Source organism: Pseudophryne corroboree, chromosome 4, assembly GCF_028390025.1.
Source record: "Pseudophryne corroboree isolate aPseCor3 chromosome 4, aPseCor3.hap2, whole genome shotgun sequence".
NCBI lineage: Eukaryota > Metazoa > Chordata > Amphibia > Anura > Myobatrachidae > Pseudophryne > Pseudophryne corroboree.
This window is the reverse complement of record NC_086447.1, coordinates 104,677,316-104,701,339: the sequence shown is the minus strand read 5'-3', so window position 1 is coordinate 104,701,339 and position 24,024 is coordinate 104,677,316. Positions and strand designations below refer to the sequence as shown.

At 47.8% G+C, this 24,024-nt stretch overlaps 1 protein-coding gene across 2 annotated transcripts in view; it reads right to left on the bottom strand.

Moving 5' to 3' along the window:
* WDR35 (WD repeat domain 35) overlaps window positions 1-24,024 on the bottom strand; it is a 270,202-nt gene that overhangs the window by 238,464 nt on the left and 7,714 nt on the right. For both annotated transcript variants that reach the window (XM_063915331.1, XM_063915332.1), the window contains exon 2: window positions 6,749-6,866. In XM_063915331.1, coding sequence (XP_063771401.1) covers window positions 6,749-6,866 — 118 coding nt within the window. The remainder of the gene's footprint in view (window positions 1-6,748; window positions 6,867-24,024) is intronic.

Here is a 24,024-nt window from a genome sequence, read left to right as displayed (position 1 = left end):
GAAGTTTCACAAGTATAATAACGAATTTGTATTGTGGAATAAAGGTAAAACATCTACTAAGGGCAATATAACTATTTCTGCACCCGGTCACGTGATCCTTTAGAGGCTTCAGAGTAAGGGAATGATGCATTTCCGGCCTATGATGCCGGTCACATGTTTGCTTCCAACATGTGACCTGACGTCTAATAAATACAAGATAGAAAGTGACACGAGGTGCTGTATGTCCGGACATGGCGCCGGTCACGTGACCGGAGCGAGTCACGTGACCGGAGCGAGTCACGTGACCGGAGCGAGTCACGTGACCGGAGCGAGTCACGTGACCGGAGCGAGTCACGTGACCAAGTCACGTGATTAGGTCACATGTCTGGACTGAACCAACACATGACGACATACACATGCGGTCATGTGACCTGCCCATAAATAAACAGGAAGTATTCCTGTATTCTTAATATACATCTTCTTTTATACTAATTATTTCTGTTGGGTTTATGAATATACATTTGTCTCCACCGATTACAATTAGTTTGAACTGGATATGGTTTTGTTTTTTGATGTATTGAGATATTCAAAATCGATCTCAGCTGTTTTCAATGGGCAATTAGCACAGCCTTTAAAAAGGGCATCCACACAGAGGGCACATACACCTTGAAAAAGCTGTGAATACAGCGAAACGCGTTGGTTCTGAGGAGCCGTATATCACTGGAACTATTCTTGGAACTTGGAAACCAGCCTAGAAGTCCACCAGCTAATTGGGAAAAATAGCGGATGTCCACGAGGCGCAGAAAGATCCACTAATCCAACAGGACGCACCTCAGTCCGGATCAAACATCTGAAAGATCTGCCTCTTATATTTGGACTTCATCTGCTAGCACTGCAAACTGCTCCCTAGGACTGTGGCTACCATTCCAAGGACTCATACCAGTACATCTATTCGGTCTCCTCGTGTGGTAATTTATCAAACAAAAATTGCTGTGCCTGCCCTATATATATTTCTTTATTTATTTATTTTTTAATGATGACAAAATATTGTCCTTCTTTTATATATGAATTTACTTGTTGCAACAATGTCTTTTAATAAATTGTGATTATTTTCCCATATCCAGTTTTCTGTTAGCGCTGTATATACCTTACCTTTTATCACTTATTCAGGGACCAACTATCCCTTTAAAACAGCAGCTGTAAAGGATAAGCATACCCTCTCAACAGCGCCGGACAAATTACCTTGGTAATTTATTTCTTTTTGCACAACTGTGAATGTACATATTGGAGCTGTTTGCCTTGTGCCTTTATCACCTTGCACATATCACTGGTTTTTAACTTCCTTATGCCTTCTCCAGGTTTATACATCTGCACCACTGTTAGTACAGATTTTAAAAAATGACACAAATGATCACTGATCCTTGCAATAATCAACAACAACAAGCAGATGGTGTTAAGGTATTTTTAGATGGTTTAGTGTCAGATGTGATGTTGGGCGTATCAACATATTTTTGTAACATAAATTTTTGGCAAAAAAAAACAACATAAATGTTAAGTCTCATCCAATTGTTTTGCATGGCCAACAACACCAGTTCTAAACATAGGGCACCTTAATACTTTTTCAACCATTGTTAATGTGTACATTTTAGACCACTCTATTTGTTAACGTTTTGTGCAGACCACTGACTGCCTTGAACAATGTATGAGTGTATTGGTCAACACATTTATTGTATTGTGTGTGTTGTTCCAAAGGAAGCTTCATACCCAATATGTAAATGTAGTACTTTGTATTTGTTAGAGTTCTTTGTGTTTAAACAGTAATTATGGCTCTGAATCCAACTATTCCCACAAACTTTTAACAACTGAGTAGTGAACGTTAGAAGCCACATATTTTTTTAAAAAGGTGAACAACATAGTTAAGTTTAGGCCACAATCTATTTAGCAATTACAACATTAATATTAAGAAGTAATGCATGTTGACGTAAAGCTATAGTAAGACCAATGCTACATATTTACTAAATAGTGGCCGTCTTCAACCCCATACAGACCCAGCCATCAGCACCGAGGATGCCCAGCAGGAACGTGACCAGGAGACCTTCACACTCCACCTGCAGCCCATCGATCCTACACAGCCAACCACGGCGCAGGACATACCCCAACCACCACAAACATCCCCCAGCCCCCAATTGAGCACAACACAAGTCCACACACAAATGGGCACTGAGTTTTGGAGCCGTTGGGCCACACAACAGGCGGACCACTATGCGTGCCTCAACACTCACAGCCAATACCTGTCAAGTCTGCCCCATCATCTGCCTAGACTGAGTCGCAACTCAGGCAGACTTATAGTGCAGGTGGGCAAAATCGTAAACTCCATGGAGCAGATGAGGGCAGACAACAGCCAAATGCAATTAAACCTACAACGCATCTTGGATGAACAGCAGCGGCAGCAACAAACACTCATCCAGATCATCCAACATAACCAAATTATAAATGAGAACCTATCACGAATTATATCCAACAACACTGTTGCTAATACGCAGCTCACAGCAAGCTTGAACAATCTTAGTCAAAGCCTACAGTAAGTGTGTTGGCATCACACCATGTGACATCGAGCTCGGGGACAACTACACCAAGCCACACCCCAGTTCAATCCCCAGTTCGACGCTCAAGTCGAACCCGCACCAACGAGCCAGCACAATCCTCGGCACCCAGCACACACAAAAAAAAACAAATAATAATGCATGCACAGAATATGGTGACCATTAAAATGTGTTTTTTTTTTGGATCATAAATTGGTGTGTTCAAAAAAATAAATTGTTAACACGGAATATGTGTATTGTTTAATTCGCTCCACAAACCACCTCCACATTAGTGTCTTGGGCCAGATGTGTATTGGTATAAATATATTGGCTGCCCCTAGGTGTCCTCAGCTCAACGTGTGTCTAATCTATGGCACCCAGCACATTGGCCATGGCCGCAAGATCACATAAAGCTACCCTGACTGCATGCCACTGCAACTCCAGGGTAGGGAAGCAGAGAGAGGCATCTATGTGGCCATCCAAGACATCCAAAACCTGAGTGGACATTCCAAAATTAAAGGTGAGTGTCATGACCTGTAATCAATACAATACTGTGTTCTATTACAGAAGCACCACTTAGACATAGACGTGTATGCATGTTTTAACTCACCTGAATTACATATTTCTAAAAGGTGGCCTGTGAGATACTAATGACATCGCTAGTCACAGGCTGGAAGCTGCCAGTAGCCATAAAGTGCAACACAGGCAGGAGTTTGTGCAGGCCTGAGACAAAGCGAGAGCGTGCTGTCTCAGGGTCTAGGTTCAGTTTGACAACGTCATACAGAGGGAAAATGTAATTTACATTTAGTCGGAGCATCTGTATAACATGGTCATTAGCAATTTTGATAAAGTTTAAACGACCACTAAAAAAAACAGCCATGCCCAGCCTACGCGGAACCTGTACAACCTGCTGACCATGTTCATTTTCCTGGCCTTGGTTTATTGTAGCCTCATGGAGCACTGTCAGGTATCCCCCAGCAAACAAGAAAGCAGTACTACACACGGTAGCAGCCATTTCAGAGTGAGAGAGGAGAAAAATGTGTTTGGGCCCCTTTTAAAGGCCCAAAAAGTCAGGTGTGAGTAATGTAGAATTGGCAACACATGTAAACACGCTTCTCAAAAGCAGGTCTATTTTTTTTTTTTATGTTTTTTGTACGATTAGTATTTTTTCACGGCCGCACATGCATTTTCACGGAAGAGATTTCAAATACGAATGCTTAGTAAATGACCGAGTTTTATACCTAAACAGCCGCGTTTGACCGATGGTGTATTCATTCGTATTTTTACTACACAGCCGTAATAAAAATACGAATGCCCTCATCACTGCCGAGATTTGTGCTTAGTAAATTCCCGAGATGACACTTTGAAGAAAAAACACCAAATCGGTCAAAATCGGGAGCTTAGTAAATATACCCCATTGAAACAGTTTTTTTGAGATTTTTGCAAATTTATTAAAAATAAAAAACTAAGAAATTACATGTACATAAGTATTCACAGCCTTTGCTCAATACTTTATTGATGCACCTTTGGCAGTAATTACAGCCTCAAGTTTTTTTGAATATGATGCCTCAAGCTTGGCACACCTATCTTTGGGCAGTTTCGCCCATTCCTCTTTGTAGCACCTCTCAAGCACCATCAGGTTGGATGGGAAGCGTCGGTGCACAGCCACTTTCAGATCTCTCCAGAGATGTTCAATCGGATTCAAGTCTGGGCTCTTGCTGGGCCACTCAAGGACATTCACAGAGTTGTCCTGAAGCCACTCCTTTGATATATTTGCTGTGTGCTTAGGGTCGTTGTCCTGCAGAAAGATGAACCATTGCCCCAGTCTGAGGTCAAGAGCGCTCTGGAGCAGGTTTTCATCCAGGATGTCTCTGTACATTGCTGCATTAATTTTTTCCTCTATCCTGACTAGTCTCCCAGTTCCTGCCAGTGAAAAACATCCCCACGGCATGATGCTGCCACCACTGTAGGGATGGCATTGGCCTGGTGATGAGCGGTGCCTGGTTTCCTCCAAACATGATGCCTGGCATTCATGCCAAATAGTTCAATCTTTGTCTCATCAAACCAGAGAATTTTGATTCTCATGGTCTGAGAGTCCTTCAGGTGCATTTTGGCAAACTCCAGGCGGGCTGCCATATGTTTTTTACTAAGGAGTGGCTTCCATCTGGCCACTCTACCATACAGGCCTGATTGGTGGATTGCTGCAGAGATGGTTGTTCTTCTGGAAGGTTCTCCTCTCTCCACAGCAGAATACTGTAGCTCTGACAGAGTTCAGGTTCTTGGTCACCTCCCTGACTAGGGCCCTTCTCCCCCGATCACTCAGTTTAGCTCTAGGAAGAATCCTGGTGGTACCGAACTTCTTCCATTTACAGATGATGGAGGCCACTATGCTCATTGGGACCTTCAAAGCAGAAGATATTTTTCTGTACCCTTCCCCAGATTTGTGCCTCGAGACAATCCTGTCTCGGAGATCAAAAGACAATTCCTTTGACTTCATGCTTGGTTTGTGCTCAGACATGCACTGTCAAGTGTGGGACCTTATATAGACAGGTGTGTGCCTTTCCAAATCATGTCCAAACAACTGAATTTACCACAGATGGACTCCAATTAAGCTGTAGGAACATCTCGAGGATGATCAGTGGAATCAGGATGCACCTGAGCTAAATTTTGAGCTTCATAGCAAAGACTGTGAATACTTATGTACATGTGATTTCTTAGTTTTTTTATTTTTTATAAATTTACAAAAATCTCAAAAAAAAAACTTTTTTCACGCTGTCATTATGGGGTATTGGGTGTAGAATTTTGAGGGGAAAGATGAATTTATTCCATTTTGGAATAAGGCTGTAACACAACAAAATGTGGAAAAAGTGAAGCGCTGTGAATATTTTCAGGATGCACTGTATCAGGATTATATGCTTTTTCCTGAATTTTTGCAATTTAATTCACTAATAGGGGCCAATCACATTAGCCGTGAAGGGTGCGAGTTACCGTGGCATTAAAATGCCGGCAATGGCACTGCATCTCGCACTCCTCGCAGCCCGCCCTCTGTCCGAATTAGCTCAGTTTTGTTTTGAGCAAGTGCAGACTGTAAAGTGCGGCTGTTGACGTGAGTGGGAACAGAGCATTCATGTGATGAGGTTTCTTTTATTGCCATCCGTGGCTCACAGCCAGTCCATATGCCATCCACTATGGCACTGCCACTGCTTAGAATCTCTGTCACCAATTGCTGTCAAAAGCAAAGATCAGGACTTACAGGGAGGATGAATAACTCTGGTAACCTAGGGCCTAATTCAGACCTGATCGCTGAGCTGCAAATTTGCCCAGGGAGCATGAAAACCTGCCCTGTGCAAGTGTGTGAATGCATGTGTACGCTGTGCGAAAACTTCGCCAGACAGCGGACATCTACAAATCCGTTCGCAACTTACTCACCATAGAATGATATTTCCAGTCTGTGCGCAGCCCAGGACTTACTCCTACAGTGCGATAGAATCAGGCTGATGGGGGCTGGAGCTGACGTCACACACCCTCCCAGAAACCGCTTGGGCACGCCTGCGTCTTTCCTGACACTCCCAGAAAACACACAGTTACCACCCCCAAACGTCCTCTTCCTGTCAATCACTTTGCGTACACCGCGCAATCAAAATTTTCACACCATTCTGTCGCTGTCTGGCGTAGCGCCTGCGCATTGCTGTGCATACGCAGTCATTTGATAACTGCCCGCTCTGCAAATTCGCACAACAACGATCAGGTCTGAATCGGGCCCCTTGTCTGGAAACGCACGTGGAGAAGCTCTATCAACCGATGAACTATCGGACACACAAGAGGAGATGTCAACACCTTCTGATCCTCAGGAGCCTGATCAGTGCTACCAGGCAGTACAGAATGTACAGAATCTCCACCAGGAAACCACGTATAATAATATTGACCCATCAAGAGAATAAATCTCCACTACTGGATTTCCTGTCCCTGGTGTTGATAATCACACACTGGTCTGAATGGTTCCCCTTTCTCCAAGTTCTGGGATACACTGCTCAGCCTTGTTGTATGATCCCAACTTATTTTCAGTAAATATTCCTAGGCAGACAGGTACCTGCTCTCTGAGAAATGACACTGAGCAAATACAACCCAGTCCAAAAATAAACCCAAACACTCGTTAGGGAAGGCACGAAAGTGCAGCCTCTATTTACCTGTTTGCATTTCCAATTTTAAGACTTTCAGCAATCCCGATTCGCCGCCACATGCTATGTAACCTTGGTCTTTGTTCCACGATATACATTTTAATCGGATATTGTTGGGAATGGCAATCTGAAAAGACACACAGATTAAATAGGAAATCATTTACATAGAGTCACATTAGCGAGACCGAGTCTAACATACAGGCGACTACTGTGCAAGCTGTACTATATAAGAAAAGCACATACAGTAAATCTGTGAGGTGTAGGGAATGGCTGGGTACTATAAATGCACCTCTGTTCCAGCGCGTTCCGCCACCAGCTGTTACTGAGCCACAGTGTTTTTCTTGTTGCATTGGCAGTATCATTCCAATATTACATGCTTTTCATGATATCGACATATAATCCCGCAAATCATAATTTAGGCCCTTATTACTCTTTATTATCAGCCGGTCGCTGTTGGCAATCATGTTTATCGTTACATATAGGTGGTCATTCCGAGTTGATCGCAGCCAGCAACTTTTTGCTGCTGCTGCGATCAATAGTCCACGCCTATGGGGGAGTGTATTTTAGGTTAGCAGGGCTGTGATCGCTTGTGCAGTCCTGCTAAGATAAAAAAAAATTCAAGCAGAAATAGACCAGCCCTTGACATACTTACCCTGAGTGATGGATCCAGCGATGATGGGCCCGGCTTTGACGTCAGACATCCGCCCTCCGGTATGCTGGACACGCCTGCGTTTTACTCACCACTCCCCAGAAAATGGTCTCCAACGGTCCGGATCCGCCCTGCCACGCCTCCTACCTGTCAATCTTCTTAGCGGTTGCCTCTGCGACCGCTTCCGTCAGCAGCCGCGACGTAACCCGGCAACCTCTGTCGCCGGGCAAAATCACGCACAGCGGCCACCGCGCATGTGCATTCCGCACTCGTTTGCACCGCAGCAAAAAAACGCTGCGTGCGAACGGGTCGGAATGACCCCCATAATCTCTTCCACTTCTGAAGGCATCAATCTGGTTACAAAATAGTACGGTATCCGGATGAGACAGACAGATAGACTCCATGTGTTAGACAGACATTAAATAGACAGGGTCAAAAAGGTCGACATGAAAAGAGGCAGACAGTACAAAATGTCGACAGGGTCAAAATGTCGACATAAAAACAGGGAGACATGTGTTGTTGTATTTTCAATCTTACATGTATTTGGACTTTTTCATACCTTCTCTTTCCATGTCGGCATAGAGTTGGTTATAAACCCACCGAGTCCAAAGTGTGGTGAGCGAAGCGAGCCCCGCAAGGGGATGCCATTCTACAAGTGGAATCCCAGAGACGACAAAACTATCCACACAAATACACCCAAAAATAACGGTGTCATCCTTTTTTATGTTGACAATTTTCATGTCGACCTTTTGACCCTGTCAACCTTTTGTACTGTGTACTTTTTTCATGTCGACCTTTTGCCCATATCGACCTTTTGACTGTCTAACATGTGGAGTCTATCTACTGACTGTCTAACTAGACACTGTCTGTTATACCACACCCACATAGTACAGATTGCACATTATCAACAGTGTTAAAGAAGAAGTACAAAATAGAACTATGTAGAATATATGACATATGTCTCCGGATTCAAATGTGCTCTCCCCCTACCAATCGCGCTGCCGGCGGTATTCTAACGTTACTGCCGACGATTGCGACAAGATAATTTCAGCTCGCTACTCCCGGAGCTAGCGAGCTGAAATGTGTGTAAAGAGCCCCTTTTGGCGCCCATACGGGTCTTTTCGCGATCGCGCCCATTAGTTTAGTTGGGTTTAGGTGCTTGGCGCTCCTAAATCCGGCAGTACTGGGCGCGATAGGGGCAAAAATGGGGGACATTTGAATATCGCCCCTTTATCTCCCGTCACTTTAGATGGGATCGTAACATTTGAATCCGGCCCACAGTGTGCACCTTACAGAACACAAACTGCTTCAATCCTTTGTGGGATCTATATCCAAGCGTGGTGCAAAAGCGTGTTCTATGGTCAAGCATTCATCCTCTGCCATGTGACATTATAGTGCTGATATAGAGTCACACGCTGCTGCGCCTGCTTTAGCATCTTTGCTGTAGTCGCCTCTGTGACTGTATGCTACCGATAGTAAAAGCCCTTCCATGGTGTACACGTGTGCATCTGACTGTGCAAGGCTGGGATGCCCACTCTGAGCAGCTGCAGGCCACAGCCAACCCATTGTGCACCACTAAATGCAACCATCAGGCACACCATAGAAGCTTGCTCCATGCTAGGGTCAGACTCTGTGGGGTAAATTTACGAACATTCGTAATTTTCGGAAAAAGGTCAAAGTTCAATCACGAATGACATCGAAAGTGTAAAACTGCAACTTTTTGAATTTATTACGCCTAATTTACTAAGCTGTCGTATTCGGATTTTTCATTTGTTCCGATGTCGATGTCATTCGTGTTTTTTTCCCGTTTTTTACGGCAGTGATTAGCAAAACACTGCCGACTTTATCACAATGAATCTCGGCCGGATCTGTGTGATCCGTGCTGGGGTTCATTTTTTTTTTTTTTTTTAAATAAACACTGTAAAACTTAAAAAAAAATTGCGTGGGGTCCCCCCTCCTAAGCATAACCAGCCTCGGGCTCTTTGAGCCGATCCTGGTTGCAGAAATATGGGGGGAAAAATGACATGGGTTCCCCCATATTTAAGCAACCAGCATCGGGCTCTGCGCCTGGTCCTGGTTCCAAAAATACGGGGGACAAAAAGAGTAGGGGTCCCCCGTATTTTTAAAACCAGCACCGGGCTCCACTAGCTGGACAGATAATGCCACAGCCGGGGGTCACTTTTATATAGTGCCCTGCGGCCGTGGCATCAAAAATCCAACTAGTCACCCCTGGCCGGGGTACCCTGGGGGAGTGGGGACCCCTTCAATCAAGGGGTCCCCCCCCAGCCACCCAAGGGCCAGGGGTGAAGCCCGAGGCTGACCCCCCCCCCCATCCAATGGGCTGCGGATGGGGGGGCTGATAGCCTTTTGTGATAGTGAAAAGATATTGTTTTTAGTAGCAGTACTACAAGGCCCAGCAAGCCTCCCCCGCATGCTGGTACTTGGAGAACCACAAGTACCAGCATGCGGCGGAAAAACGGGCCCGCTGGTACCTGTAGTACTACTACTAAAAAAATACCCAAAAAAAGACAAGACACACACACCGTGAAAGTAAAGATTTATTACATACATGCACACAAACATACATACATACTTACCTTATGTTCACACGCAGGTCGGTCCTCTTCTCCAGTAGAATCCAAGGGGTACCTGTTGAATAAATTCTACTCACCAGATCCCGGGTCCCAGGGTCCTCGGGGCAACCATTTGTAATCCAGGTACTTGAATAAAATAACAAAACGGATACCCGAGCCACGAACTGAAAGGGGCCCCATGTTTTCACATGGGACTCCTTTCCCCGAATGCCAGAAACCCACTCTGACTTCTGTCTAAGTGGGTTTCTTCAGCCAATCAGGGAGCGCCACGTTGTAGCACTCTCCTGATCGGCTGTGTGCTCCTGTCCTGACTGACAGGCGGCACACGGCAGTGTTACAATGTAGCGCCTATGCGCTCCATTGTAACCAATGGTGGGAACTTTCTGCCCTGCGGTTGACCTAAAGTGACGTCACCGCTGAGCAGAAAGTTCCCACCATTGGTTACAATGGAGCGCATAGGCGCTTCATTGTAACACTGCCGTGTGCCGCCTGTCAGTCAGGACAGGAGCACACAGCCGATCAGGAGAGTGCTACAACGTGGCGCTCCCTGATTGGCTGAAGAAACCCACTTAGACAGAAGTCAGAGTGGGTTTCTGGCATTCGGGGAAAGGAGTCCCATGTGAAAACATGGGGCCCCTTTCAGTTCGTGGCTCGGGTATCCGTTTTGTTATTTTATTCAAGTACCTGGATTACAAATGGTTGCCCCGAGGACCCTGGGACCCGGGATCTGGTGAGTAGAATTTATTCAACAGGTACCCCTTGGATTCTACTGGAGAAGAGGACCGACCTGCGTGTGAACATAAGGTAAGTATGTATGTATGTTTGTGTGCATGTATGTAATAAATCTTTACTTTCACGGTGTGTGTGTCTTGTCTTTTTTTGGGTATTTTTTTAGTAGTAGTACTACAGGTACCAGCGGGCCCGTTTTTCTGCCGCATGCTGGTACTTGTGGTTCTCCAAGTACCAGCATGCGGGGAGGCTTGCTGGGCCTTGTAGTACTGCTACTAAAAACAATATCTTTTCACTATCACAAAAGGCTATCAGCCCCCCCATCCGCAGCCCATTGGATGGGGGGGGGACAGCCTCGGGCTTCACCCCTGGCCCTTGGGTGGCTGGGGGGGGGGGACCCCTTGATTGAAGGGGTCCCCACTCCCCCAGGGTACCCCGGCCAGGGGTGACTAGTTGGATTTTTTATGCCACGGCCGCAGGGCACTATATAAAAGTGACCCCCGGCTGTGGCATTATCTGTCCAGCTAGTGGAGCCCGGTGCTGGTTTTAAAAATACGGGGGACCCCTACTCTTTTTGTCCCCCGTATTTTTGGAACCAGGACCAGGCGCAGAGCCCGATGCTGGTTGCTTAAATATGGGGGAGCCCCTGTCAATTTTTTTCCCATATTTCTGCAACCAGGATCGGCTCAAAGAGCCCGAGGCTGGTTATGCTTAGGAGGGGGGACCCCACGCAATTTTTTAAGAGAAAATAATCACTTTCCCACCCCTTCCCACTGATATACATGCACGGATCTCATGGATCCGTGCATGCCTATCCAATCACGGATAAAAAAAGCAGGTCTGTTTTTTTTAAGCACTTTTTTACGAGTTGTAATTTTTCACGGCAGTGTTTGGTTTTTTTTTGCTTTGCACTTCTTAGTAAATGACCGAGATTCATACTTAAACAGCCGCGTTTTGACCGATGGTGTATTCATTCGTATTTTTTTACAACTACTTCCCAAAAATTACGAATGCCCTCATCACTGCCGTGATTATTGCTTAGTAACTTACCGAGATGACACTTTGATGAAAAAACGGCATCTCGGTCAAAATCGGGACCTTAGTAAATTTACCCCTGTGTCAGAGTACGGACTCCAATGTGAGTGATTAAGCATCTGAGTTTGATACCAGTTATGCAACACACCCGCGGCACTCTAACAGGCCCATGAGGCTGAACATCTCCGTGCGTCTGAATGGCCACCGCTTAGTCACACTCCACCAGGAACACCCAGCATATTTCTCAGACTGTGCTCCTCAATCGCTACAGTGGGACACATGCGCTGTGCAACTTTTTAGCAGGCGCAGTTGAAAAACATCGACCATTTGCGGGAATACCGCCACTTTGTGCAACTCAGCCTCAGGCCCTATAAGAGGTATATCCTGATCACACAAAACATACATGATTCCTTACGGCAGGTGGCTATAAGGACCTAAAGAAAACAGTTTTGCTCAGCAGAACAGGCATACATTCATCTGTACTGTAACCATAGGTGTGCGCAGGGGGGGTGCCTGGTGCGCACAGGCACCCCCTAATGTCTGGCACCCCAATCTCACATGCCTGATGCAATGATCGCCGAGCAGGCTGATTACTGTCCCTTCTGTGCTACACCCTGTCAGGACTGCATTACTGACCGGACGCCTGGGTTAATCAAGGGTGCCACTGCCACCAGCTTTCAAACTCCCGGCTCCACCTCCATGTACAAAAACATGCTCGCACGCCCACCCGTCACACCCGCCACATGCCCAACTCTCTCCTTCTATGCTATGCCAATGCCAGCCACTGATGAGGAGCAGCATGCAACCAGCGTTCCTCTTAGGAAGACAAATTCAATACTGGCAGACGTCCGGCAGCAGCATTGACACGTCACTCGTTTTTCCAGCAGCAGCAGTACTAGTCTGCGACTGTCAGTGTCACTGACCCCCTAATAAAATGTGCTGCGCACGCCTATGACTGTAACATCTCAGAGCATCTGCTGGATGGCCTGGTACAGAGGGTCAGGAAGTTACTCCAGTCAATCTGGTGGAATAGATTTGTTAAAATGACTGCAGTTCTGAAAAAATAAAAAAAACCCTAAAAGGAATCGCAACAATATACAGTGCAACATGAAAGTCGTGCACTATACCCCAATGTCCCGTTCATGTTACATAATAATGAATAAATAAAAGGGAGGAGGAGTAGCAGTAATAGAGTGTTGCTATCTCTGATTGAGGCAGCAGTTAAATTAGGAGTGATGCAAATATGCTCGATCCGGCACCATGTACAGGCTACGTGCAGCGTGCATAAAATCCTTACATACAGATTGTCCCCTGTCAGCATTGTGCAGTCACGTTAAGCAGCCATTCTAGTCGTGAGGTTGTTTACTAATTCCAGAAGCCTTTTTTGTGTATTCCCCCCCCCCCAAAAAAAAGCATCTTATTCTCATTGCTATGCGAATGGGACTCACAAGCAGACGCTTTTCCAAGAATACACTGTAGCATAGCACTCCATATGCAGATACATCTGCAGTCACAAAAAGTTTATAGGGGATGTGGTTAACTTACCAGCTGTTGGGATCCCGGCTTAGGGCTAGGCTGAGGGGGAGGATAGGTTTAGGCTGTGGGAAAGGGGGGGGGGTTTAGGCACCACAGCAAGGAGGTTAGGGTTAGGCTGCGGGAAGGGAAAACAGCCCCTACTCATCCTTTTCAACTTTTCAAACTTCGGGATCCCGGTGTCGGTCTTCTGAGCGACGGGATCCCCTGCGTCGGCACTTCGTACTGATTCCGGATATAGGCATATCGCGTTAATCAACACAGTCTGCTTGCGAGTCTTATTCATATAACGGATACATTTTCCTCATCACGCCCAACAGTTTAGATGGATTTAGCCACTTTACGCATCTAAACCCAATCTATTTCGGCACAACATGCGTGAAAGTTATTGGGCACCACTTACTCCCACCCACCAGCACAATCCATTGAATATCGCCCCGTGACAGGTGATCGGACGTGTTAAAACAACTGAATCGCCCCCTTTAAGTTAAATGTATATTCAGTTACAGGGAAGCTTACACAACAGAGTATACTGACACCAAATTAGGGGCCTGATTCAGAAATGTACACTAATGCTGTTGCAGCTGTGAATCTGTATGCAGCGGCTGTGCGGAAATATGCAAATGTTGCAGCCGTCGGGAATTGTACAGAGATGCCGGAGCCATTACAACAGTGTACGGGATTACAGAAGTAAGCTGACATGCCCCTGAAACGCTCGTGACACGCTTGCGTCTGGGTCAGCACTGTCTTATTACCTCCCCCACATGGTCCTTCAATCACTCCACTGCGTACAAAATCGGTATTGCGCTCATATCTGAATCATACCCTAAGTGGAGAAACTCAAATACGAAAATTAAATTAAGTAAAGTAAAAAAATGGTGGATATTTCTGATTGCGGAGTAAATAAAACCAAACACAAAACGTCATTCATGTCTGCGCATATCCTGCCACACACACATTGGGATCCAGTTTAGGCAGCAGCCAACTACCCTACCAGTAGGTCTATGGAGTGTGGCAGAAACCCCACCCAAACACTTAGGGAAACGTGTAAACTCAACACAGAAGGTACACATAGGGAATCGTGACTCATGCACTAATAACACAATGTCACCATGTTGTCCCACAGCTTCAGATCATAACATTTTTTACTTGTTTCCTACATTTGTGACCTAGAACAATAATAAAAATGCATCTTAAACAGTCCTGAAAAACAGTAAAATATTCCATACTTGAATATCACTAGTTCCCAACAGAGGTAGAATTCCAAAAATGAATGCTTACACTATTTGGAATGCACGGATGGTGTAATGGTTAGCATTACTGCATCAGAGCACTGAGGTCATGGTTTCAATTCCCACCATGGCTCTACCTGTGTGGAGTTGTATATTCTCCCCGTACTTGCGTGAGTTACTTCCCACAATCCAAAAATATACTGGTAGGTTAATTGGATCCCAACAAAAATTAACCCTAGTGTGAATGTGTACGTGTGGTAGGGAATAAAGGGGGACATGTGCTACCTGGTTAGCCATCACTTGGTCAGCACAGTACTAGATCAGGATTTCTCATTATATACCGTTTTATTTGTTATTGTTAAACATGTATACCCAGTAAATGCTCATGACGTATCTGCTAATGATTACTTGTTTAATCTAGGATTCTTTTTTCCACATAATGCCTATTCACGGTACCCCCCAATTAGAGCCATGGCCCCAATGGGGGGAGGTGAGGATCTCATCTCAGACAGCACCACACTTGGGGCGAGCGCAGGGATCAGTACAGTCGTGTTCTCCTGCACCGCACTCACTCCTGCGGGGGGCAGTGTACACACATCTACATTTATAACAAGTTGCTCCTTATGCATTTAAATTAAATGTTTACAAAGAAAAGTTGGGTATGTCGACAGTCATCAAGCGGACATGCAAATATCGACATGGTCAAAATGTTAACGTTGACCATATCATCGTGAAGACAGTGATGAAATGTCGACATGTTAGAATGTTGACATATTGCCCCTGGTGAACCAGCAGTGACTTTACCTGCTCCTGCTGGCGGTCATGTGACTGTCACTACCAGGTCAGATCCCGGATCCTCTGGCATTCGAGTGGGTACTTCTCCCCTATCCCTACCCCTACTTCTAGTGCCTAACCCCAACACCCCACAGCCTAATTCTAATCTCCTCCTGCAGCCTAACCTTCCCGCCAGAAGACTCTCCCTAATGTCAACATTTTACTTGTTGCATGTCAACATTTCCCCAATGTCAACATCATAAATGTGGTTTTCCATTCGTTTTATTATCCTATATAATAAAAGGCTAACGCTGCTCCTCATATTTTTTGTGGGAATTCAAGCGTTTTGATAGCCAGCTGCCAATAGATGGCGCCCGATGGAGCAATTCAATTGCTGCTACATTCGGCTACGCGCAGCCACCAACGCTGACAATACTGTTATGTTGTTTCATCATTTTGATGGGTTTGGTAACTAGTTTAGTTATAAACGTCATGCCATGTTGCGATATATTAAGAATCTGAAGTACCCTTTGGATACACAGACCACAGGTTGAGACCCAAGGCTCTATCTACATAATTCAAAGTACTGGACTGCAGATATCTAGGGTCTGGCTAGTAAGCAATAGACCAGGGGTGGCCAACCAGTCAGAGACAAAGAGCCAAAAAATCTTGTTAGGTACGTCAAAGAGCCGACATCAAGCCGAAGGAACGTGTGCACAAATGGGGTGTGACCTTGTGCCTGCTAGGCCACACCCCTGGTATAAAATACAATGAAAATGCCAGATCCACATAAAATACGAATTTACTTACCGATAATTCTATTTCTCATAGTCCGTAGTGGATGCTGGGGACTCCGAAAGGACCATGGGGAATAGCGGCTCCGCAGGAGACTGGGCACAAAAGTAAAAGCTTTAGGACTACCTGGTGTGCACTGGCTCCTCCCCCTATGACCCTCCTCCAAGCCTCAGTTAGGATACTGTGCCCGGACGAGCGTACACAATAAGGAAGGATTTTGAATCCCGGGTAAGACTCATACCAGCCACACCAATCACACCGTACAACTTGTGATCTGAACCCAGTTAACAGCATGATAACAGAGGAGCCTCTGAAAAGATGGCTCACAAAAAATAATAACCCGATTTTTGTAACAATAACTATGTACAAGTATTGCAGACAATCCGCACTTGGGATGGGCGCCCAGCATCCACTACGGACTATGAGAAATAGAATTATCGGTAAGTAAATTCTTATTTTCTCTGACGTCCTAGTGGATGCTGGGGACTCCGAAAGGACCATGGGGATTATACCAAAGCTCCCAAACGGGCGGGAGAGTGCGGATGACTCTGCAGCACCGAATGAGAGAACTCCAGGTCCTCCTCAGCCAGGGTATCAAATTTGTAGAATTTAGCAAACGTGTTTGCCCCTGACCAAGTAGCTGCTCGGCAAAGTTGTAAAGCCGAGACCCCTCGGGCAGCCGCCCAAGATGAGCCCACTTTCCGTGTGGAATGGGCTTTTACAGATTTTGGCTGTGGCAGGCCTGCCACAGAATGTGCAAGCTGAATTGTACTACAAATCCAACGAGCAATAGTCTGCTTAGAAGCAGGAGCACCCAGCTTGTTGGGTGCATACAGGATAAACAGCGAGTCAGATTTTCTGACTCCAGCCGTCCTGGAAACATATATTTTCAGGGCCCCGACTACGTCCAGCAACTTGGAATCCTCCAAGTCCCTAGTAGCCGCGGGTACCACAATAGGCTGGTTTAAGTGAAACGATGAAACCACCTTAGGGAGAAATTGATGACGAGTCCTCAATTCTGCCCTGTCCGTATGAAAAATTAGGTAAGGGCTTTTATAGGATAAAGCCGCCAATTCTGAGACACGCCTGGCTGAAGCCAGGGCTAACAGCATTACCACTTTCCATGTGAGATATTTTAAGTCCACAGTGGTGAGTGGTTCAAACCAATGTGATTTTAGGAACCCCAAACTACATTGAGATCCCAAGGTGCCACTGGAGGCACAAAAGGAGGCTGTATATGCAGTACCCCCTTGACAAACGTCTGAACTTCAGGAACTGAAGCTAGTTCTTTTTGGAAGAATATCGACAGGGCCGAAATTTGAACCTTAATGGACCCTAATTTTAGGCCCATAGACAGTCCTGTTTGCAGGAAATGCAGGAAACGACCCAGTTGAAATTCCTCTGTAGGGGCCTTCCTGGCCTCACACCACGCAACATATTTACGCCAAATACGGTGATAATGTTGCACAGTTACATCCTTCCTGGCTTTGATCAGGGTAGGGATGACTTCATCCGGAATGCCTTTTTCCTTCAGGATCCGGCGTTCAACCGCCATGCCGTCAAACGCAGCCGCGGTAAGTCTTGGAACAGACAGGGTCCCTGCTGGAGCAGGTCCTTTCTTAGAGGTAGAGGCCACGGGTCTTCCGTGAGCATCTCTTGAAGTTCCGGGTACCAAGTCCTTCTTGGCCAATCCGGAGCCACGAGTATAGTCCCTACTCCTCTCCTTCTTATGATTCTCAGTACCTTGGGTATGAGAGGCAGAGGAGGGAACACATACACTGACTGGTACACCCACGGTGTTACCAGAGCGTCCACAGCTATTGCCTGAGGGTCCCTTGACCTGGCGCAATATCTGTCCAGTTTTTTGTTGAGGCGGGACGCCATCATGTCCACCTTTGGTTTTTCCCAACGGTTCACAATCATGTGGAAGACTTCTGGGTGAAGTCCCCACTCCCCCGGGTGGAGGTCGTGTCTGCTGAGGAAGTCTGCTTCCCAGTTGTCCACTCCCGGAATGAACACTGCTGACAGTGCTATCACATGATTTTCCGCCCAGCGAAGAATCCTTGCAACTTCCGTCATTGCCCTCCTGCTTCTTGTGCCGCCCTGTCTGTTTACGTGGGCGACTGCCGTGATGTTGTCCGACTGGATCAACACCGGCTGACCCTGAAGCAGAGGCCTTGCCTGACTTAGGGCATTGTAAATGGCCCTTAGTTCCAGGATATTTATGTGAAGTGACGTTTCCATGCTTGACCACAAGCCCTGGAAATTTTTTCCCTGTGTGACTGCTCCCCAGCCTCTCAGGCTGGCATCCGTGGTCACCAGGACCCAGTCCTGAATGCCGAATCTGCGGCCCTCTAGAAGATGAGCACTCTGTAACCACCACAGGAGAGACACCCTTGTCCTTGGAGACAGGGTTATCCGCTGATGCATTTGAAGATGCGATCCGGACCATTTGTCCAGCAGATCCCACTGAAAAGTTCTTGCGTGGAATCTGCCGAATGGAATCGCTTTGATGCATTGATGCACTGACACTTTTTTAGCCTGGTTTTAGGAGGTTCCTGACTAGGTCGGATAACTCTCTGGCTTTCTCCTCCGGGAGAAACACCTTTTTCTGGACTGTGTCCAGAATCATCCCTAGGAACAGCAGACGTGTCGTCGGAATCAGCTGCGATTTTGGAATATTTAGAATCCACCCGTGCTGTCGTAGTACTACTTGAGATAGTGCTACTCCGACCTCTAACTGTTCTCTGGACCTTGCCCTTATCAGGAGATCGTCCAAGTAAGGGATAATTAAGACGCCTTTTCTTCGAAGAAGAATCATCATTTCGGCCATTACCTCGGTAAAGACCCGGGGTGCCGTGGACAATGCAAACGGCAGCGTCTGAAACTGATAGTGACAGTTCTGTACCACAAACCTGAGGTACCCTTGGTGAGAAGGGCAAATTGGGACATGGAGGTAAGCATCCTTGATGTCCAGAGACACCATATAGTCCCCTTCTTCCAGGTTCGCTATCACTGCTCTGAGTGACTCCATCTTGAATTTGAACCTTTGTATGTAAGTGTTCAAGGATTTCAGATTTAAAATAGGTCTCACCGAGCCGTCCGGCTTCGGTACCACAAACAGCGTGAAATAATACCCCTTTCCCTGTTGTAGGAGGGGTACCTTGATTATCACCTGCTGGGAATACAGCTTGTGAATGGCTTCCAATACCGCCTCCCTGTCGGAGGGAGACGTTGGTAAAGCAGACTTCAGGAACCGGCGAGGGGGAGACGTCTCGAATTCCAATTTGTACCCCTGAGATACTACCTGCAGGATCCAGGGGTCCACTTGCGAGTGAGCCCACTGCGCGCTGAAAATCTTGAGACGGGCCCCCACCGTGCCTGAGTCCGCTTGTAAGGCCCCAGCGTCATGCTGAGGACTTGGCAGAAGCGGGGGAGGGCTTCTGTTTCTGGGAAGAGGCTGCCTGCTGCAGTCTTTTTCCCCTTCCTCTGCCACGGGGCAGATATGAGTGGCCTTTTGCCCGCTTGCCCTTATGGGGACGATAGGACTGAGCCTGAAAAGACGGTGTCTTTATCTGCTGAGAGGTGACCTGGGGTAAAAAGGTGGATTTCCCAGCCGTTGCCGTGGCCACCAGGTCCGATAGACCGACCCCAAATAACTCCTCCCCTTTATACGGCAATACTTCCATATGCCGTTTGGAATCCGCATCACCTGACCATTGTCGCGTCCATAACCCTCTTCTGGCAGAAATGGACAGCGCACTTACTCTTGATGCCAGAGTGCAAATATCCCTCTGTGCATCTCGCATATATAGCAATGCATCCTTTAAATGCTCTATAGTCAATAATATACTGTCCCTGTCCAGGGTATCAATATTTTCAGTCAGGGAATCCGACCAAGCCACCCCAGCACTGCACATCCAGGCTGAGGCGATTGCTGGTCGCAGTATAATACCAGTATGTGTGTATATACTTTTTAGGATATTTTCCAGCTTCCTATCAGCTGGTTCCTTGAGGGCGGCCGTATCAGGAGACGGTAACGCCACTTGTTTTGATAAGCGTGTGAGCGCCTTATCTACCCTAGGGGGTGTTTCCCAACGCGCCCTAACCTCTGGCGGGAAAGGGTATAATGCCAATAATTTTTTAGAAATTAGCAGTTTTTTATCGGGGGAAACCCACGCTTCATCACACACCTCATTTAATTCATCTGATTCAGGAAAAACTACGGGTAGTTTTTTCACACCCCACATAATACCCTTTTTTGTGGTACTTGTAGTATCAGAAATGTTCAAAACCTCCTTCATTGCCGTGATCATGTAACGTGTGGCCCTACTGGAAAATACGTTTGTTTCCTCACCGTCGACACTGGAGTCAGTGTCCGTGTCTGGGTCTGTGTCGACCATCTGAGGTAACGGGCGCTTTAGAGCCCCTGACTGTGTTTGAGACGCCTGTACAGGTAATAACTGATTTGCCGGCTGTCTCATGTCGTCAACAGTCTTTTGCAAAGTGCTGACACTATCACGTAATTCCTTCCATAAGTCCATCCAGTCAGGTGTCGACTCCCTAGGGGGTGACATCACTATTACAGGCAATTGCTCCGCCTCCATACCATTTTCCTCCTCATACATGTCGACACAACGTACCGACACACAGCACACACACAGGGAATGCTCTGATAGAGGACAGGACCCCACTAGCCCTTTGGGGAGACAGAGGGAGAGTTTGCCAGCACACACCAGAGCGCTATATATATACAGGGATAACCTTATATAAGTGTTTTTCCCTTATATAGCTGCTGTATAGATTTATCTGCCAAATTAGTGCCCCCCCTCTCTTGTTTTACCCTGTTTCTGTAGTGCAGGACTGCAGGGGAGAGTCAGGGAGCTTCCCTCCAACGGAGCTGTGAGGAAAAATGGCGCCAGTGTGCTGAGGAGATAGGCTCCGCCCCCTTCTCGGCGGCCTTTCTCCCGCTTTTTTAAGGAAAAATAGGCAGGGGTTAAATGCATCCATATAGCCCCGGAGCTATATGTGATGTATTTTTTGCCATATAAGGTGTTTTTATTGCGTCTCAGGGCGCCCCCCCCCAGCGCCCTGCACCCTCAGTGACCGGAGTGTGAAGTGTGCTGAGAGCAATGGCGCACAGCTGCGGTGCTGTGCGCTACCTTATTGAAGACAGGACGTCTTCTGCCGCCGATTTTCCGGACCTCTTCAGTCTTCTGGCTCTGTAAGGGGGCCGGCGGCGCGGCTCTGGGACCCATCCATGGCTGGGCCTGTGATCGTCCCTCTGGAGCTAATGTCCAGTAGCCTAAGAAGCCCAATCCACTCTGCACGCAGGTGAGTTCGCTTCTTCTCCCCTTAGTCCCTCGGTGCAGTGAACCTGTTGCCAGCAGGATTCACTGAAAATAAAAAACCTATACTTAAACTTTTTACTAAGCAGCTCAGGAGAGCCACCTAGTGAGCACCCTTCTCGTTCGGGCACAAAAATCTAACTGAGGCTTGGAGGAGGGTCATAGGGGGAGGAGCCAGTGCACACCAGGTAGTCCTAAAGCTTTTACTTTTGTGCCCAGTCTCCTGCGGAGCCGCTATTCCCCATGGTCCTTTCGGAGTCCCCAGCATCCACTAGGACGTCAGAGAAAATACATTTTAAAGCCAGAATCAACATAAAATACATTGAAAAAGACACTTCCGCATTAAAAAAACAAAGATATCCACATAAAATATATTGAAAAAGCCATATTCACATAATACACTTCAGCTCCTCCATGTGTCACTCCAGCCAGCTCCCCCATGTGTCAATGTGTCTCTTCAACCAGCGCCCTCCTGTGTCACTCCAGTCAGCTCCCCATTGTGTCTCTACTGCCAGCACCCTCCTGTGTTACTCCAGCCAGCACCCTCCTGTATCACTCCAGCTAGCTCCCCCATTGTGTCTCTCCTTCCAGCACCCTCCTGTATCACTCCAGCTAGCTCCCCCATTGTGTCTCTCCTTGCAGCGCCCTCCTGTATCACTCCAGCTAGCTCCCCCATTGTGTCTCTCCTTCCAGCGCCCTCCTGTGTCACTCCAGCCAGCACCCTCCTGTGTCACTCCAGCCAGCACCCTCCTGTATCACTCCAGCCAGCACCCTCCTGTATCACTCCAGTCAGCACCCTCCTGTATAACTCCAGTCAGCACCCTCCTGTGTCACTCCAGCCAGCACCCTCCTGTGTCACTCCAGCCAGCACCCTCCTGTGTCACTCCAGCCAGCACCCTCCTGTGTCACTCCAGCCAGCACCCTCCTGTATCACTCCAGCCAGCACCCTCCTGTATAACTCCAGTCAGCACCCTCCTGTGTCACTCCAGCCAGCACCCTCCTGTGTCACTCCAGCCAGCACCCTCCTGTATCACTCCAGCCAGCACCCTTCTGTGTCACTCCAGCCAACACCCGCCTGTATCACTCCAGTCAGCACCCTCCTGTATCACTCCAGTCAGCACCCTCCTGTATCATTCCAGTCAGCACCCTCCTGTATCACTCCAGCAAGCACCCTCCTGTGTCACTCCAGCCAGCACCCGCCTGTGTCACTCCAGCCAGCACCCTCCTGTATAACTCCAGTCAGCACCCTCCTGTATCACTCCAGCCAGCACCCTCCTGTATAACTCCAGCCAGCACCCTCCTGTATAACTCCAGCCAGCACCCTCCTGTGTCACTCCAGCCAGCACCCTCCTGTGTCACTCCAGCCAGCACCCTCCTGTGTCACTCCAGCCAGCACCCTCCTGTGTCACTCCAGCCAGCACCCTCCTGTGTCACTCCAGCCAGCACCCTCCTGTATAACTCCAGTCAGCACCCTCCTGTGTCACTCCAGCCAGCACCCTCCTGTGTCACTCCAGCCAGCACCCTCCTGTGTCACTCCAGCCAGCACCCTCCTGTATCACTCCAGCCAGCACCCTCCTGTATCACTCCAGCCAGCACCCTCCTGTATAACTCCAGTCAGCACCCTCCTGTATCACTCCAGCCAGCACCCGCCTGTGTCACTCCAGCCAGCACCCTCCTGTATCACTCCAGCCAGCACCCTCCTGTGTCACTCCAGCCAGCACCCTCCTGTATCATTCCAGCCAGCACCCTCCTGTATCACTCCAGCCAGCACCCTCCTGTATCACTCCAGCCAGCACCCTCCTGTATAACTCCAGTCAGCACCCTCCTGTGTCACTCCAGCCAGCACCCTCCTGTATCATTCCAGCCAGCACCCTTCTGTGTCACTCCAGCCAACACCCGCCTGTATCACTCCAGTCAGCACCCTCCTGTATCACTCCAGTCAGCACCCTCCTGTATCATTCCAGTCAGCACCCTCCTGTATCACTCCAGCAAGCACCCTCCTGTGTCACTCCAGCCAGCACCCGCCTGTGTCACTCCAGCCAGCACCCTCCTGTATAACTCCAGTCAGCACCCTCCTGTATCACTCCAGCCAGCACCCTCCTGTATAACTCCAGTCAGCACCCTCCTGTATCACTCCAGTCAGCACCCTCCTGTATAACTCCAGCCAGCACCCTCCTGTATCACTCCAGCCAGCACCCTCCTGTGTCACTCCAGCCAGCACCCTCCTGTATCACTCCAGTCAGCACCCTCCTGTATCACTCCAGTCAGCACCCTCCTGTATCACTCCAGCCAGCACCCTCCTGTGTCACTCCAGCCAGCACCCTCCTGTATAACTCCAGTCAGCACCCTCCTGTGTCACTCCAGCCAGCACCCTCCTGTATAACTCCAGTCAGCACCCTCCTGTGTCACTCCAGCCAGCACCCTCCTGTATCATTCCAGCCAGCACCCTCCTGTATAACTCCAGTCAGCACCCTCCTGTGTCACTCCAGCCAGCACCCTCCTGTATAACTCCAGTCAGCACCCTCCTGTGTCACTCCAGCCAGCACCCTCCTGTATCATTCCAGCCAGCACCCTTCTGTGTCACTCCAGCCAACAC